This window comes from Botryllus schlosseri, chromosome 6 (assembly GCF_051294905.1).
Source record: "Botryllus schlosseri isolate E-star chromosome 6, Bs_hap1, whole genome shotgun sequence".
NCBI lineage: Eukaryota > Metazoa > Chordata > Ascidiacea > Stolidobranchia > Styelidae > Botryllus > Botryllus schlosseri.
The window spans coordinates 1,246,280-1,264,944 of record NC_137241.1 but is presented as its reverse complement, the minus strand read 5'-3'; the positions used below and the strand labels follow the sequence as shown (position 1 = coordinate 1,264,944).

The 18,665-nt window shown below is 38.8% G+C and overlaps 1 protein-coding gene across 2 annotated transcripts in view; it reads left to right on the top strand.

The window, feature by feature from the left end:
* Positions 1–209: 209 nt before the first annotated feature.
* The window catches only part of LOC145441655 (uncharacterized), a 53,438-nt gene continuing 34,982 nt past the window's right edge, over positions 210–18,665 (top strand). The window contains exons 1-3 of one of the 2 annotated variants that reach the window (XM_080319574.1): positions 210–481; positions 13,226–13,301; positions 15,749–15,888. In XM_080319574.1, coding sequence (XP_080175700.1) covers positions 406–481; positions 13,226–13,301; positions 15,749–15,888 — 292 coding nt within the window. In that variant the 5' untranslated portion in view covers positions 210–405. The remainder of the gene's footprint in view (positions 482–13,225; positions 13,302–15,748; positions 15,889–18,665) is intronic. The other variant, XM_080319575.1, reaches the window with a different exon arrangement.

Here is an 18,665-nt window from a genome sequence, read left to right as displayed (position 1 = left end):
AAAATATACAGTCCTAAATACACATAATAGAATATCTGCGAAAAGTGTCAGCTAACGTATAATGGATGTTATTTATTCCTCAGAGGCAAGGTACTATCGATACATATAGTGCTAAATACGCATAACGATAGTCTAGTATAGTAAGCGACGAACAGAAATTGCCTCAGGGCTGGCACTAAAAGTCGATGGTATATTGTCACAGGTCGTGTAACACTTATTCAAATGACTGTTGGAAGCGTCGTCAGTGGCTTTTCTCATATTCATTCCGTTTTCAGGAAATTAGAACCATTATCTGAGGTATAAACATTCACTCCCGAGGTACGAAATACGGAAAGTCAAAAACATCAATTAGGCCACTTATTGCAGAATATAGTATTAGTGCTATTCATAACTCAGAAGCAGACTATGGAGAATCGACGAAGTAAATCATATACTATACCGGTAACTCTGATACTCATCCTCATCTCAAGCTACGTGCCAGGTAAGGTCATCAGTAGGGCGATTTTTTTTGACATGTCAACATTTATTAAAATTTTAGTCAAAATTGTAGCGTTGGGTCAAATTTTGTCAAAATTGATTATGAAGTAAAAATTTTTCAGTCCTCTACATTTCGTTTGTATCATAGATTTTGCACTGTCTATGAACTTATCATTTGATATTTTACAGCGTGTAACCTACTTTAATGGCCTACCGTTGTAGACGGTCTATTGTCTGTTCATTGTGAATCATAAACGGGCAAATGAAAAAAATAGGTTGGCATGGGGTTTTGGTCAATGTACCACAATATCCTTACCGAAGCAAGACTGCTAGGGCATTGCATGGTTCTTATATCGAGAAGAGCATGATGAAAGGTCGTGATGTAGACCAGATTCGGATCAATTGTCATTGTAATTGAGCTGAATGTAAACAATTACATTTTTTCATGTGGTTGCGGTTGTCATTGTAATTGAAACATTTCTATTTTGTGTAATTGTAATTGTTATTGTATTTTGATAAAAAAAATTGTTCAATTACGATTTCAATTACATTGTTCTGGAAACCTGACAATCACAACATAAAATAACGCGGTGTGGCGGGGAAACTTTTTTTTGTTCCCAGGTTCTAATAAATTTTTCCCTATTGCTTAGAACCAGTAAGTGTCAAAAATCAACTTTGTTCCAAATAAACTTTGCTTTTGTGGTTTAGAGAATGAAATTCTAATATGGCACTATTTTAAAGAAAAGAATTGAAAAATATGGCTTAAGAGCATCCAAGATGAATGTTAATCACTTTTAATGTTAATATACTCTGCAATACTTGCCATTTATAGATATTTCTGTTTGCAGGGTTGATTTCTGAGGTTTCATGATTTGCAATTGATAATTTTCTAATATTTTTTAATGTATCTCGGAAGTTCTTGTGGAATTACAAATGGTATCGTTTTTTATGGGTATGCAAGGAGGGTTTCACCAAGTATCCTTGGTACCTTTGCCTTTGGGATAGTAGGGCTACCACAGAACACTACAAAATAAAAATATGGCCAAAACGAATCGAATTTATTTGTTGGAGAGAAAAACGTAAAGCAAACTCGGTTGATTAACCCAAAAAAGTGCTTATGCCTCCCCTTCACATAAAACTTGGCCTTATAAAACAATTTGTGAAAGAATAGGATAAAGGTGGTGACGCATTCTAGTTTATCCAGAACTTGTTTCCTGAACTATCAGAAGCTAAAGTAGAAGTGGATGTATTTATTGGCCCACAAATTAAAAATATTCTCAGGTCGAATGATTTTATCCAAATGCTTGATGATGTTGAAAAGAAGGCTTTGCAGATGTGGTGATTGGGTTCCTGGGCAATAACAAGGAAAATAACTATGCCGAACTCGTTGCCAATTTGTTAAAGTCGTATGGAAACATGGGGTGCAGAATGTCTATGGAACTACATATGCTTGATGCTCACTTGGACGAGTTCAAAGATAATATAGGAGCTTATCTAGAAGAGCGAGGGGAGCGATTGTATCCAGACATAAAAGATTTTGAGATGAGATACAAATGGCGATATGATGAAAGCATGATGTCAGATTATGTCTGGGCCTTAATGCGGGAGAGTAGAGATGTATAAAAGAAAATCCAGAAAAACATCCCATTTTTAATAATTTTATACTCGAACTGTTTTAGCCTGAAATATTTATTTAGTTTTGCATTTAACGATGGTATTGATTCGGATAGAGTTGAGATATGTATGTGGAAATTTCCATGTACCAAATGCCTGTGCTTTGTGATTTGATTTTAATAACAAAAGTTCTAATTGGTTGCCCATTATTATGCAAAGTCAGAATTAACCCTTTGCCAAACAGAAAAAGAGCCAAAAGTTGGTTCGAATTTGCTTTGCGAAAAAGCAATCGATAGCCTACTACTAACTCGTCAGAATATTTAGTATATACATTTATAGAATATAACTTGTTGGTCGATGCCGAGCGATTAAAAATAGACTTACAGCGATCAAAGACAGTTTGGTAAATATCCATTTCCTATTGGGTTTCATAAATCTTTGTTAATTACGATATAGGCTAAACCAGTGGTTCTCAAAGGGGGGCGTGCCCCCCTTGGGCGGCGTGAAAGCATATGAAGAAGGACGCGAAGCCCCGGTGAACTGAAATTTACTCCGCGCTTGGCGCGATTTCATAGTTATTGCTCTGTGTATAGTCCGAATTTTATATTGGAGAATTCTCTCATAAACAGTCATAACCTTCCGTACCATCAAGCCATCTGTAAAAGGATTGCTAACATTCTGGTATCATTGCGTGATATGACGATAAGAGGGGGCACGAAATATTTCAATGTCATAAAGGAGGGCATGTCTAAAAATGTTAGAGAACCAGTGGGCTAAACTAAATCCTAATATTTAAAAAATGGATGAACAGCAAATAAACTACTCTGAAACCTGTGCTGAAGCCGAGGCTTGCTGCAACAATTGCGAAAAGAAATTCAAGTTTCCAACCAAGGCTTCATCAAACTTGATCATGCATTTGAAAAGATGTTATTCAGGGTTGTAATCACTCGAGTCACGATTTTCTGATGACTTGACTTGACTCGAGTCATTTTATCAAAATACGGAAATGACTCGACTCGAATCGAGTCAACTTGTGTATTGACTCGACTTGGACTCGAGTCATTACGCATGACTCAAACCAAGTCATATGACTCAAGACTCAGACGTCCAAGACCGACATTTCATTGTAATTTCAAAGAATAGTAAAGTAAGCACACTATTGCGATTTCGTCTATTGGTATGGGTACTTGAAAATGCAAACAGAAATTGCTACATGTGAGCAAAATTATTGTAACACGAACCATTCGATATCACCAAGTAGAGTTATAAAAAGTGGGTTCAACAAGACTTCAACAGGAAACTGAGCAGTCAACACAATGACTTGGACTCGGACTCGGGTCATAATACCATGACTCGGACTCGACCCTCTGCTCGCTGTCTTGGACTCGGACTTGACTCGCTGCTGAATTGAAAATGACTCGACTTGACTCGAGTCAAAACCATAAAAGTGAGATTGACTTGTGACTTGGTTACAACCCCGATGTTATCCAAATCTTACCTCCAATCTTGGCCAAATTTACTGGGGCCAGAAATTTTCGGACCGTGTTCTTCAAATGCAATCTAACGGTTTCTCAGCAAGTGAAAATGTAAATGCGAACCAAAATGTTGTAATACGTGGTTTTCAGGTGGTTCTTTTCTTTTGCATTTATTTTAATTTACATACCTTATCGGTACCAATCTCATTACATTATCCTCTCTCAGCTCTGAGTATAGCCTAATCGTTTGATTACATTTTATTGACTGTCCTGTAGCCTATTCGCTGTTAGCCGCTCAAACTTGTGGTTGTTAACAGTCGCTTGAAACATTTTTCAGTGTTTGTAGTTTTCAGTACTCATGATTAGGAATAAGTTCGAATACATTTCGATTTTTTGTTTTAAATAAAGAGTATACCACGTATCACGAATGAAACAGGAATAGCTTGAGATTGGAACTAATTACGTCGCTACGGTTGTCAAAGAACACCTTTCTACCGCATCAATTACAAGGTTACCAGTAATTGAAATTGTAATTGTATTTAATTACATGTTTAACAATAATTGTGATTGTAATTATTATTATTTATTAATTATTATTATTATTATTAATTATTGTTATTTCTAGCATTGAGCAATTGTAATTGTAATGTAATTGAAACATGCAAGGGAGTAATTGTAATTGTAAATGTAATTTTACTGAATTATTATAATTGATCCAACTCTGAAGTAGACAGCACTGTCAGAATGAAGTAACACAATTTGTCACAAGCAGTGAACCACAACTTCAGTGTTGTCAGCCAAGAACTTCTGCTGTTGAACGTTCTTTCTTCATTCTTGGCAAGCTACTTAGTAAAGACAGACACGTTCTACCCGAGAATGTAGTAAAGTATCTTTCGTTGTTCTGAAACAAATTTTAATTATTTCTACCATAATAAGCCTACGTGATGTAACTACTGGAATTTTTCACAGGGTCAGATTTCGTTGAAATACTAGTTTTTTCAGGCTAAAATTTGTCAGTTTGTCAGCCAAAACGTTTTTACAGGCCAAACTACTGCGTAAGGACAAAAAGTTCCAACCAGAAATGAAGACAAGTCGTACAATTTTAACATTTTGTGGGAAAACACCTAATTTGCATACGTAAGGTCAAAATTTGGTCAAAATTAATTTTTTTTATGTCAATAAAAGTCAAAATTTAAATTTTTTCGGTCAAAATTTTCCATTGTTTAGGCGAAAAAATCGCCTTATTCATCAGTGATCATTAAATGGTAGCCTAATATATTACAATCACCATCCAAATGCAGCTTCGGTATTAGGGTTGCATTTAAAACAAAAATCAATTTAAAACAAACATGTTTAAAACAGGGCCTTTGTTATAAAACATGTTTTTGTTATTTTTTGTTTGTTTGTTTTTTACTCGCAATGTTTGTATTATGTGGATTGTAGGCAATAGGCATGTGTGGCCTGCTCACATTGTTCAACTGCGAGAAGCATTATCTTATATTAACTTTCAGTGTTGGGACGACTCGAGTCAGACTCGACTCAACTTTTTCGTATGACTTGACTTGACTCGAGTCACTTTGCTAAAATGACTTGACTTGACTTGACTCGGCGTTACAGAAATGTGGATTGACTTGTGACTCGTAGCAAAATTCACGAGTCAATTTCAAGTAATCAAGTATAATCGGTGTCGATAAAACTCACTGTAACTTCTATATGTTCGGATTGTTCGCGAAACGCTGTTGTCACCCGTAAGAGCGACCAATCATTCAATGATCGTGTGTTTTACTGGGCCTCCATTGTTTTTTTTTTCACAAATAAATCGACCACAAACCAAGTGATCGAGCTCACAGTTTACGTTGTCGTAAACTAATAGTAAAGTAGCCTAATTTATTATCAAAATATCCATATCTGTTCTTTCCTTAGCCAAACATCTTGTTTAATTGAATTCGTATATAGTTTATAAACTACTCAAACATTGATGAAGACTTGAATTGTATCATATCAATATGTAAATGGACAGTGTATTGCATCTTATCAATTCGTTTCTGTATTTTGGCTGGTAGCTATAAACTGAGGCTATGCAATTACTTTCGAGGTTTAACAGTTCTACGTTGATGTCAAAGATACAGCGCCGTCTTCTGTGTATATTTCATCCGTACAGAATCAATGACCACTCAGTCTGTATTTCAGACAGCTAGCAAAATGCAATGACGCAATCATGCCTCATACTTCGAAAACGGCAACTTGACTTGAATTTTGACTTGACTCATGACTTGACTTGACTTGACTCGACTTGACCCGAGTCACCTCCACAAATCGAGTGACTTGACTTGACTCGAGTAACCTTCGAAAGTCAATTGACTTGATATGATTCGAGTCAAAATGTGAAATGACTCGTGACTCGAAGGTAGTGATTTGATCTCAACACTGTTAACTTTATATTTTATACTCATACGGCCCTGCTTTAAACGGGCACTAATCGTTTTTCCGCGATTCTTCAATCAGCATTTGGATCTGTCGCTTATACAACATGCTCAAATATACAAGAAACAACAACAGCGTATGTACTGTCGTAGCTAGAATAAGGACTGAAATTGCACTTTGCCTGACCCCCCCCCCCCCCCCCACTGGTGATTGCATATATTAATATTCATTATTATTTATCATCTGTCCGTCCACGTGGTAAAATTTACCGGTAACGCTAAGGAAGGTTGTGTCTTCGAAAACAAAGGGCGCGTATTTGGTAATTACAACATCGTCAGGGGGCGTTGTTATTATTACGTTGTTACGTGTTGTTAATTCATGAATTCTTGCATGTTATATAGTCAAAATTTATTGGATTTACCAAATAAACGTAGCAAACTAAACCAACATAAATTGCAATTTTTGGATGCTCATTTTATGAAAAGTCATCTAGTGGTCAAACAAAAAAAGTTTGATCTATTGTATACAAATGTGATTTTGAAAAAATACTTCCGGTAACGAAGATGGTTGTTTCTGTCAACAAGCCTATTGAGTAGCCTAGGATACACCCGTAACCCGGGGATAGAACCGATTCCGGACTTTACGTGTGTTTTACTGAGCCTCCATTGTTTTTTCACAAATAAATCGACTACAAACCAAGTGATCGAAGCTCACAGTTTACGTTGTCGTAAACTAATAGTAAAGTAGCCTAATTTGATAGCAAAATATCCATTTCTGTTCTTTCAATAGCCAAACATCTTGTTTAATTGAAATTGAATTCGTATATAGTTAATAAACTCCTCAAACATTGGTGAAGACTTGTATCCAGGGCTTTGGAGCAGCCGTAAATTTAAACTGCTCCAGCTCCGCCTCCGGAGCTTTCTTCTATCATACATTAGCTCCGGCTCCAGCTCCGGAGCCGCATTATTTCCACTGCTCCGGCTCCAGCTCCGGCTCCGGCTCTGAAATTATCGAATGGGCCTGTCTATATCAGGGGTGGCCAACCCGCGGGGCAAATGTGGCCCGCGTAGTAATTTCCTATTATATTATCGAAAATGAATTGCTCAGATTGTGAACTTGCAATGCCAACCAAAAATTACAATTCTGGCTGCGACACTTGGGATGTTGATGACTAAAATATCAGTTCCGACGCATTGGGAGATCCAGGGTCCAGTCACATTTTCAGTAAATCGTCGTACATTACAATAAACTGAAATAGTAGCGAAATTATTCTTCACGCTTCGCGTGTTTAATTGTCACACGATTTCTTGCTTGGTAACCTACCCCCTTCTGAAAATGAAAAATACGCCTAGTTTACCCGATTGAGTCTAACTGTATTCGCGATTACGGGAGAAAGTCTTTTCGCGTTTGCGCACGCATAAAGATCGTCGACGGTGAAATGTAGGCACAAAATGATTGTCGCATATTATCAGAGACCTTCAATATCGATGTGGCCAGACGCCGAATAGTAGTGTCCTTGCAAACTGAGCCTATCGTGCGACATACCATAGACCCGCAATATACTCAAGTAATAATATTATTGACCTAGTTTATTTATAAACTTTGAAAATTTTACCTGCTTGGCGCGGCTAGTGGATCGTGCACTCGTTCATCGATTGCATGTGCCCCTTTAGCTGAAAAGGTTGGCCATACCTGGTCTATATAGATTACTAATCTACCCATAGGTCAGTTATCTATAGTAATCTAGACTCTGTCAGCCGTCAGTAACATCCGATGTAGCAACGAAGACATATAGGCTGGTGACGTCATAATGAATACTTGTCACTTGTCGACATCATCATAGTTGCATTAGAACGCACTTTACTCTATGCCATTGCTGTGCAGTGTGCACAGTATTAAAATCCAGGCCTGCTGTTCAATTATGATAAATCAGCAGATATGGTTGTTGAATATATAATAGCATCTTATGAAATAGGTCGGAGCCGGAGCTACTCCTCAAATAACAGGCTCCAGCTCCAGCCACGGCTCCGGCTGAATTTTATGTAGAGCTCCGGCTCCGGCTCCAGCTCCGGTGAAAATGCACGGCTCCGGGGCTCCGGCTCCGGGCTCCGGCTCCGGCTCCAAAGCCCTGCTTGTATCATATCAATATGTAAATGGACAGTGTATTGCATCTTATCAATTCGTTTCTCTATTTTGGCTGGTAGCTATAAACTGAGGCTATGCAACTACTTTCGAGGTTTAACAGTTCTACGTTGATGTCAGATATACAGCGCCGTCTCGCGTGTATATTTCATCCGTTCAGAATCAATGACCACTCAGTCTGTATTTCAGACAGCTAGCAAAATGCAATGACGCAATCATGCCTCATACTTCGAAAACGGAAACTTGACTTGAATTTTGACTTGACTCATGACTTGATTTGACTTGACTCGACTTGACCCGAGTCACCTCCAAAAATCGATTGACTTGACTTGACTCGAGTCAAAATGTGCAATGACTCGTGACTCGAAGGTAGTGACTTGATCCCAACACTGTTAATTTCATCTTATATACTCATACGGCCCTACTTTAAACGGGCACCAATTGTTTTTCTGCAATTCTTCAATCAGCATTTGGATCCGCCGCTTATACAGCATGCTTAAATATACAACAAACAGCAACAGCGTTTGTACTGTTCTAGCTAGAAGAAAGGCCGAAATTGCTCTTTGCTCGCCCCCTCCCCCTCCCCCGCACTGGTGATTGCATATAGGCTACTAATATTTTTTATTATTTATCATCTGTCCGTCAACGTGGTAAAATTCACCGGTAACGCTAAGGAAAGTTGTGTCTTCGAAAACAAAGGGCACGTATTTGGTAATTACAACATCGTCAGGGGGGGCGTTGTTATAATTACTTTGTTACATGTTGTTAATTCATGAATTCCTGTCTGTTATATAGTCAAAATTTATTGGATTTGCCAAATAAACGTAGCAAACTAAACTAAAAGAAAAACTTCTTTCGTGAGATGCACACACCAATTGTCATTTCTTCATGTGTCAAACAATTTTCCTCTCTCGGGTGTCATTTGCTTGGGTGTCATTTGTAATGTGGGTGGCATATTGGGACGTCACAAGTATTTGTCGCAGTCACTCAACGCGACTATTGACAATGGAAACATAAACAATATACATAGAAAGTTTCGGCCAATATCTTTCGTCGGTAGCACACTTCACAGAGTTGCATGTTGTCCAAAACGGCATGTGTTTTGGTGTGTCATGGCGCGGTAATAATCGGCACCGAAATGCATATTTCTATAAATTGTGCAAATGTGAATGTCTTCATTTTTTGATAGGCGGGGTATGCATATTAAAATAAAGATATGTCTATAGTAGGGAAGGACAATTATTTTCCTCCGCGGGCCAAATGAAAAGTAGAAAATACGTTGGCGGGCCGAGTAAAAATTTTTAGCTATATTCTCCAGCGTGTGTTAATTTTATTTCTAAATTTAATTGTTAATAAAGGCTGCCCAGTGAATGTGTTGATGTGAGGTAATGAGAAAGTGGTGGTTAATTAAAAAAATATTATTTGCCGTCATGATTCTAAACAATGTTAAACATGATACAATTTTACCTCTCTGTAAACCCCTATTCACGTTCTTCTATTAAGACACCAAAACAGTGGTTCTCAAACTTTTTTAGGCATGCCCCCTTTATGATAGTAAAACATTTCGCGCCCAAATATATCATGATATCACAACATATTGAAAAGAGCAACCAGAATGGTAGCAATCCCAACGGATGGTTTGATGGCATAGAAGGTTATGGTTGTTGATGAGAACATTTTGTAATATCAAAGTCGGACAATACGCAGAGCAATAAATATACTATAAACTGGGAATAAATCGCGCTGAGCCCAAAATAAAATTCATTTAACTTCGGCTTCGTGCCTCCCTTCAGATGATTCCACGACTCCCTTCCCCAGTTCGAGACCCAATATGGAAATGTATATGGGATGGTATACAGAGCTTGTCGTGGTCGCTGCTGCTCAAATAGCCTTGATGTTGAGCGAAGTTTGCAGTTTTTCTAAAATTCGCCCTCCCTTGACCGAGCGATTCGTGTTTTTGTCATAATTAAAATCCTTAATCTCGGCGACATGCTCGGCAAAAAGTAAAATGACTCCAGTACACAAATAGTTAGTGCTTTAAACTTTCTTTGAATTTCAGCTTTCGGCTTCTCTTTTAGACATACGCATTCATCCTTTATGGGTGATAGATATGAAGAGTGATATAGTTATCGCGAGCACTGAGTGCCTTGTTTTACGAATTAGGTATCAGTGTTGGGATGACTCGAGTCACCTTTTTTCGCATGACTTGACTTGACTCGAGTCCCTTTGCTAAAATGACTTGACTTGACTTGACTCGGCGTATCAGAAATGGTGATTGACTCGTGACTCAGAGCAAAATTCACGAGTCAATTTCAAGTCATCAAGTAGCCTTTAGAATTGTTGTCGATAAAAATCACTGTATCCTGCATATGCTCAGATTGTTCGCGAAACGCTTGCGTAACCCGTGAGAGCGACCAATCATTAAATGACCGTGCCCCGTGCGTTTCAGTGAGCCTCGATTGTTCTCTCACAAATATCACCGCACACGAAGTGACCGAAGCTTACAGCTTACGTTGTCGTAACTTTAGAAGTAAAGTAATAGAACAGCAAAATGTATATTTCTGCTCTCTGTTCTTACCTTAACCAAACCTCTTGTTTCATTGAAATTGAAGACGAATATAGTTTATATAATCATCAATCATTGGCGCAGGCTCGAATGGTATCATATCTATTTGAAAATGGGTAATGTATTGTATCTTATCAATTCGTTTCTCTATTCTATATTTTGGCTGGTAACTATAAACCGAGGCCGAGGCTATGCAATTACGTAGTTTAACAGTTCTGCCTATATGTGAACGATACAGCGCCTTCTTGCGTGTATGTATATTTAACTCCATTTTCCTTCATCGTTTCGGAATCAATGACCATGACCACTCAAACTGTATTTCAGACAGCTAGCAAATTGCAATGACGTAATCATGCATCATACATACTTCGAAAGGGCAAATCGACTTCAAATGTGACTTGACTCGTGACTTGACTTGACTTGACTCGACTTGACTCGAGTCACCTCTAAAAATTGAGGAACTTGACTTGCCTCGAGTAACCTTTGAAAATCGATTGACTTGATTTGACTCGAGTGAAAATGTGCAATGACTCGATATGACTCGTGACTCCAAGGTAGTGACCTGTTCCCAACACTGTTAGGTTTTTGAAAATGCCTCACGCAACAATTTGAAACACGTACCGTATAATGCGTAATGTGACAATGACAACAAAGGTTTGACCTAAATGTCGTGGTGTTTTTTTCTTTATGGCTGACTCCTTCGCCACCTTGAGTACTTCACAGTGCACATGGTATGGCGTGGGTGCTGCAGGGCTCAATATGCTTAGTGACGTGGTAGCGGTCGCATGTTTTGCTGTTGTCGTAATGCTGGTTTGTTAATCGTTTATGTTTTCGTGTTATCAGGAATACGAGTAATTTTTTAACGTCACCAAATAAGATATTGATCCACTTGGTGTTCTTGTTTGATGTCAGTTGGAAATCAGAAGAAGTCAGCTTGGTATTGTCGTCGCCATTTTAGGAGACGACACTAAACTAAATGTAAAGAGTGAATTCTTGTGAATTTAATGGATACTCATACTTTGCCACATTGCCTTTATTTTGAATCTAGATTACGCATGCGAGGTACGTAGGCAGTGTAATCATGGCATATTAATGAATAGGTTTCAAAGTAAACGAATTTCGTGTTTAGTTGATATATCCTATGGTTTTAGTCCACGCATCAACATTCAAAAAGCAGGTTTAATGTTATGAATACCAAGTAACCTTTCGCGGGCCGCACGGAATAGCTTCGCGGGCCGCATCTACCCCGCGGGCCGCACTTTGCCCAGGTCTGGTCTATAGCGACATTACATTGCGAAGCGCGAAGAAAATTTTCAAGCTAATTTAATCACTCAAAAACACTATAATGTATGTTCATTTACAAACTAATTTTCGGCTCCCTTCGAACTCGACCCCACCCAATCGGAGGGTTTGGGATGCGGCAGTTACGGGTGGAATGCAAATCGTTGGGTGTGAGAAACCGTCAGCTATGAAGTTGAACAATGGGTATATTGTGACGTAAAAACAAGCAAATGACGCCACATTTAAAATAAAATCGTTTTCTCAAGAGGCCTTTCCATCACAATCGATTTGTCGTCATCCGATGTGTCTTCGAGGATTAATTTCAAGAAGTAAAATGAATGTGATCGTGAGTCATCGTAATTATTTTTCCAATGTAATCGTAATCGTAATCGACTACCACCACATTTTGCTGTAAGCGTAATCGTAATCGCAATCGCGTGCTTCCGAAGTAATCGTAATCGGAATCGATTACATTCGTAAAGTAATTACCCGATGTCTGACTCGATTACAAAGTAAATTTTCAAATATAGTCCGTAATTTCATTCAGCTTAAAATACTTCTGTAGCTATAGTAAATTCTCAATAGATACGTAGTAAGTTTTGAGCCCGAAGGCTCCTTCTTCCACACCTAAAATTTTTGCGCTGCTCAGAGAATCGTCGATGTCCGTAAACAAATCCCTACCACCTGATGAAGAGAGAGAGGGAGAGAAAGATATTTTATTATGTCAACCATGAAATATAGTAGGCAATATCCACATAATCCTAAAATGAGATTTTTTTTAATTGCCAAATATATATTACATGGTATGGACTAGGATACCGGATGTGACGGAAGCCTTCAAGGCTGCAGTATTTTGCCGTTATATCAGACCTACTTCACATACTGCTCGGTAAGACCAGCCTGTATCCTGGACAACAAGTGTTAGTAACGGAAGCGAGTCAATTCGCTGTTACCAACCAAAATTGTGGGGTATTTAAGCAACATTATAGAGAATAAATAAAATTTCTGGCGATCCCATGTTCATCTTAGTTTTTTGTTAATACCCATTCATTGCTACCACCTGAATGCAGCCAGTGATAGGAAGTTGTATTGAAAGGAATTTCATGAAAAATGTCAAGATTACAGCAAACCTTCCGGGTGTAGATTCTATCCAGGTTCGTTAGCGAACGAGAACTTCCGACTCACCACAATTACCATACCGAGCATGACCAGTTGACAATGCTAATGTTTTGTATCTATAATTAAGATGTCGATGGAAGAAGACGCGGAGGAGGCTTCGTATATGCAGGTGGAGACACCGAAGATGAAGGGCTTGGAACAGGGTATAGACCTATAATATTTCGTGCAACTGTTTTTATTTCGTTACTTTCTCTCTCTCTCTCTCTCTGTGTGTGTGTGTGTCAGACCTGTACAAACTACTAATCTAGTTAGCTGACGGTCAACAAACTACTGGATTTTGAGTAATTCTAGGTTTAGTTTTAGTTGCGGATTTTGAAAAGTGAGTAGTTCCAATTCTAGTTCTACTTGCGCAATTGAAAAAAAGTTCAGTTGCCAAACTAGAAACACGTGTCGTCGTTTGACGTGAATCATCGTGATTCCGGTGATTTGTTGTGTGATGTTCTTAGAGCAGGGGTGGGAAAACTACGGCCCGCGGGCCGCATGCGGCCCGCAACACCGTTCTGTGCGGCCCACGAGAGTCTAAAGTAACTTATTAAAAATATTAATGAAAAGCGTACTAAAAATCGAATTAATGCACGGACGTGATTAAATTTTTTCTAAGTATATTTAACCATGATAATTCTAAGGCAGTGACTGGGGTGGGCGCGGAGTGAAAACATCTGAAGGGGGTCGCGAAGATGAGCTCAACTGAATTTGTTTTCGCGCTTCGCGCGATTTACATCCAATTCATAGTTATTGCTCGGTATTTAGTCTGAATTTCATATTTAAAAATTTCTCATCCACAGTCGTAACCTTCCATGCCATAAAACTATCGGCTATGTTTGCTAGCATCCGAGTATGTCACGTTTTGTGATGTGACGATAAGTGGGGCGCGAAATGTTTCACCATCACAAGGGGGGCGTGTCTTAAAAAGAACCACTGTTCTAAATTAAATACTTTCTATATTATTTCTTATATTTAATTTCTGGTGCGACAGCCCGATCTCAAGGCCCACCAAGTTTGAAGGGTTTCAACTGCTAAATATCACAGAAATCCTAAACGACATTGACGTAGTTCGGATCACGACTCACGAGTGTGATTTCAGATTGGCCACTCCAGTTTTAATCATTTCAGTGATGTGCTTATAAAAAATGATTCGCGCGTGTCTGAATTAGGTAGATTCCTTCTCTGTATGCGTAGAATTAGGGTATTTATATTTTATCTACACATATAGTAGAAGCGTGTTTTAAACTACCATGGTTATGATGCTGTCAGCATTGTGTGGCCTGGAACTGAACCTAAAGCGGAATTACCAAATCTATGAACAGATCGCTCTTCACAGATTTAAATTTCAATCTTTCCTAAGATTCGGGATAACCGACTCTCATCTCTATAGTTTTGACAAATTGGTTATTGAGGTCGGCCAGGCTACGAAATCTAGCCACTGTTTCTGACGTGCGTACGATATCATCAAAGCCATCTTTGGTTTGTTTTAAATAGGCATATATATATTATCTCCATGTCCTCACTATATAATGAAACACCAATATTGCGTTTTAGTTTATAATCTCAATTTTATATAGTGCGGCCCGCGAATGGATTCAGATATTGAATGCGGTCCGCGACCTCAAAAGTTTGCCCACCCCTGTCTTAGAGACATCACTACTCACACAGGCGGGGCCAGGGGGGTTTGGAAGTAGGGCTGGGCAAGATCGAGTACCTGAGTGATTCGATTCTGAATCACGTAATATGCTTCGAGTCGAGTCGAGTATTCGAGTATCAGTCATTATGACGTCATAACAGAATGTCAAAGATCAACTGAGCACTTTTTATGCTACCACAAAGAATAAGATGCCTGTATTACGTCACATTACAGATACTCCGGTATTTTTCAACCATATGGATTTCTTTGCCATTTGTGACAATGTTGTGGGATGATCATAATTTTGGAAATGTGTCATTTTCTGTAACGTTAGTAGCTTGTACTATACGTTTCTTATGCTGCGATACGTCCAATCAAGGTTTCAAGGCATCCACAGTGGAAATTAGTATCGGAATAATAATTCTGGTTGACGAATTACCTTTCAGTGGCGGGGAACGTATAATTTCAGTACTCGAAAAAATCGACTTTTACTACTCGACTCGAATCATTAAAATCAATACTCGAATCATCGTGCCCAGTCCTATTTGGGAGTCGAAAGCTCTCCAATTTCGACCTTTTACTGATGGTCATCTGGAAAGCCGATACGATTCGATTTGATACGATTCTACTTTGTTGTGTTTTAGTTAGTTAAGGATTTTTGAAGGTAGGTAATTCTAGTTTAGTTACGAGTTTTGAAAACTGAGTAGTTCTTGTTGTAATTCGAGTTGCTCATTTTGAGAATGTGCGTATTTGTGTTATTTGTGTTTGTGTGTGTAAGCTAGAGAGAGAGAGAGAGAGAGAGGGAGAGAGAGAGAGAGAGAGAGGGAGAGAGAGAGAGGGGGGGAGAGAGAGAGGGGGAGGGAGAGAGAGAGAGAAAGAGGGAGTAAGAGTGACTTAATCGTAAAACGGCTGATGACATTGAATTGCATTTATTTTTCGGTACAACGTTTGATATCAGCTTCATTTCAGCACGATTGTGGGACTATCAATAGGTGGAGTGTTTTTATTCCTATCCATTCTTGGTTGGTGCATAAAGTGTTGCGAACTCACAAAACCACCAGAGCCGAGCACAAATTTGGCGCTTCATCCTCCACCTGCTAACGAATACGGTGAGATGAATGCTTTGAATTCAAGCTTGTGTAATTCACGGTTATTGAAAAGTCCCTGCGATGGGACACGTACAACAGATATGAAATAATATAGAATCTCGTAATCCCGTAAGTCGGCTTGTTCTCTTTTCATTCATTATATGCTTAATAACAACACTTTTGAACACGAAATTTTCTAAACTAGTATGGGCCAAGGACTCACACGACCTCACCTGATTGAATATGCATCGCTGCATGGATACATTTAATTCGAAGGTTCCCAACCTGTCGACCAACACCCCCGGTCTCCCTCCATCACCAAGCCAGCATTTTAAGACTTTTTCAGAGCAGAAACAAGATTTACCATCACGTTAAGCGCATATGTAATAACTGAATATTGTGAGGGAAGGTGGGGCACAATTGTACATCGTGAATATTTTTGAAACCGGACGGAATGTACATACATCGCTGCGATGATTTAGTAGTGCCATATCAGCCGTAATCCTGGTGTGGTTTGATTTTGCCAGGTTCGCTGGCTTTGCGAGTAAATGACGTGTTGCCTGATTTTGCTAACCAGCGTAAATTTACATCGGTACACTGTTAATTCATGGCGTTCTTTTTGACAGCACTATTCAAAATATTTATGTGTTCGCCAATATTGTGTTTGGCAATGCATAATGTGGTGTCTAACTCTACATTGTACATGTTGAGTTAGATACCACATTGTGCATTGATACACTCAACATTGACTAATACATAAAATATGTTAAAATATGGTATCTAACCATAGCAATTTACAATGTGGCTGGTATGGAAACTCCTTAAGCGATATTGTGTTTTGCGCTGCCCCTAGTGGTGACGTAACAGATTCCGCTGCTTCAACCAGATTTAGTCAGTTCCTCCGTTATAATATCGTCAATATGGAAATCAGTGAATAGGAATTGCAAAGTATTTTCGACAACGCGTGTATCTCGCTCACGGAAAGCATATGCTATCGCTTCGTAAAACGGCTACGGAGTCATATTGGTATCTTTCCAGTAGACATCACTGCGCATCAAGACCCAGCATTTATGAAAGTCTCAGAGATATGTATGAGCAGCAATCGCCCTACGGTTATGCTTTAAGTGCGTTTCGGGGGCACTCAACTTTCATGTATCAAGAAAACGCCGGAAACTACCATTACCTACTTCTGCTCATAAGTAGTTGGTGGCCTCCAGGAGGAAATATTATAAGACTTCAGTCAAAATTTTATGGACCAAAATTGGCAATGTCGCGAAGATACTAATGAATGGCCACTAACCATATTTTGAAACTCCTTCTGAACCACCTTCTGGGATGACTGTGTACGTCTAACAACAACTGTTGTGCAAAAGCTCATCCAACTACGGATTGAATCAAAAAATTCAGTTCTGCAAGATCTTCCAGTGAAGGTATGTTTTTACCGATGATGACAAAAAGATTCTGAAGTACATGAGGGGTGCACTATTAAAATGCAGATTCTTGAAATTGTACGATTCAATCACAAATATCCTCGAACAGATCTTCACGAATCCTCAATAATATGCAGAGGACATTTGCTTGCACCAAAGGAGTCGTTCATCTTGCTGATAGTTGAGACATATTACCCACTTCGAGGATCTATGATCTCCAAATCTGTCAACGAACATCGAATGGTCAATGTACTACATATAAAGACTGACAGTTGGAGCTCATCATGCAATTACTGAACACCCGTTTTATTCGGGCACGATCACATATGCGTCCAAAGACGGTAAGCTAACGAAAGTTAAAAGTCGACAATCTACATTTCTCCGCAAATAATTAAAGAATTTAGACAAGTCATTATCATTGATCTGATGACATTTATGCAAAATATAAATAACACAATTTTACAGCAATAAAAGTGGTGAGTTATCTGTCAGTTCCATCTTTTTCAATCTGTGTTCAAGGTTATCAATGCATTCTACATCCGAGGCCATACAGGAAGTACAATTCTCGTTCTCCTCACAAAGCTACTTCACAATTTTCACTGGATAATATGTCAATATTACACTGTTAGTGATGACTAGGGCGATTATTTTTTACAAAGTCATAATTTTATCGAAATTGTAGCGCTAGGTCAAAACATTGTCAAATTTGTTCATAAAGTCAATTTTTTTTGCAAACTGCTTGGTGTTGGAGGAGCCCCTTTATGGCAGGCAAGTATCTCTCTTAGTTGACGAGAGTGAAGTTTTCCTGACCATACCTATATCATTGCACTTTGTGACAATGCTGTGCGGTTTGATCACGACTTCACGAAAATATCATAACCACTAACATACATTGCTTTACTACATGCTTTCTATGCTGCGATACGTCCAATCATGAGGTCCACAGCCTTTCACATTGAAAAATAGTATCGAAACTATGCTTCTCGTTGATAAATAAACTCGTAACGGCACGGATCGTATAATTTCAGTACTAAAAAAAATCATCTCTCGTTATTAGGCTCGAATCATTAAAATTATTACTCGATTCAGATTAGAGTACTGGAATTATTGTGCCCAGCCCAAATTATAAGATGTATTAAACGACTGGGACACTGTAAAACTCGCTAAACCTGCAAAAACCGCAACAGCAAGGCATATTCAGGTAATGTGTGTATCTTTAACAATACTGCCGCTGTATGGCAAGGGTCGGCAACCTACGGCCCGCGGGCCGGATCCGACCCGCCAAGCGAAATCGTCCGGCCCGCGACATCATAATTAGTTATCACAAGAATACGGCCCGCCGTTTCATAATGAGTTTCAATCTGCAGT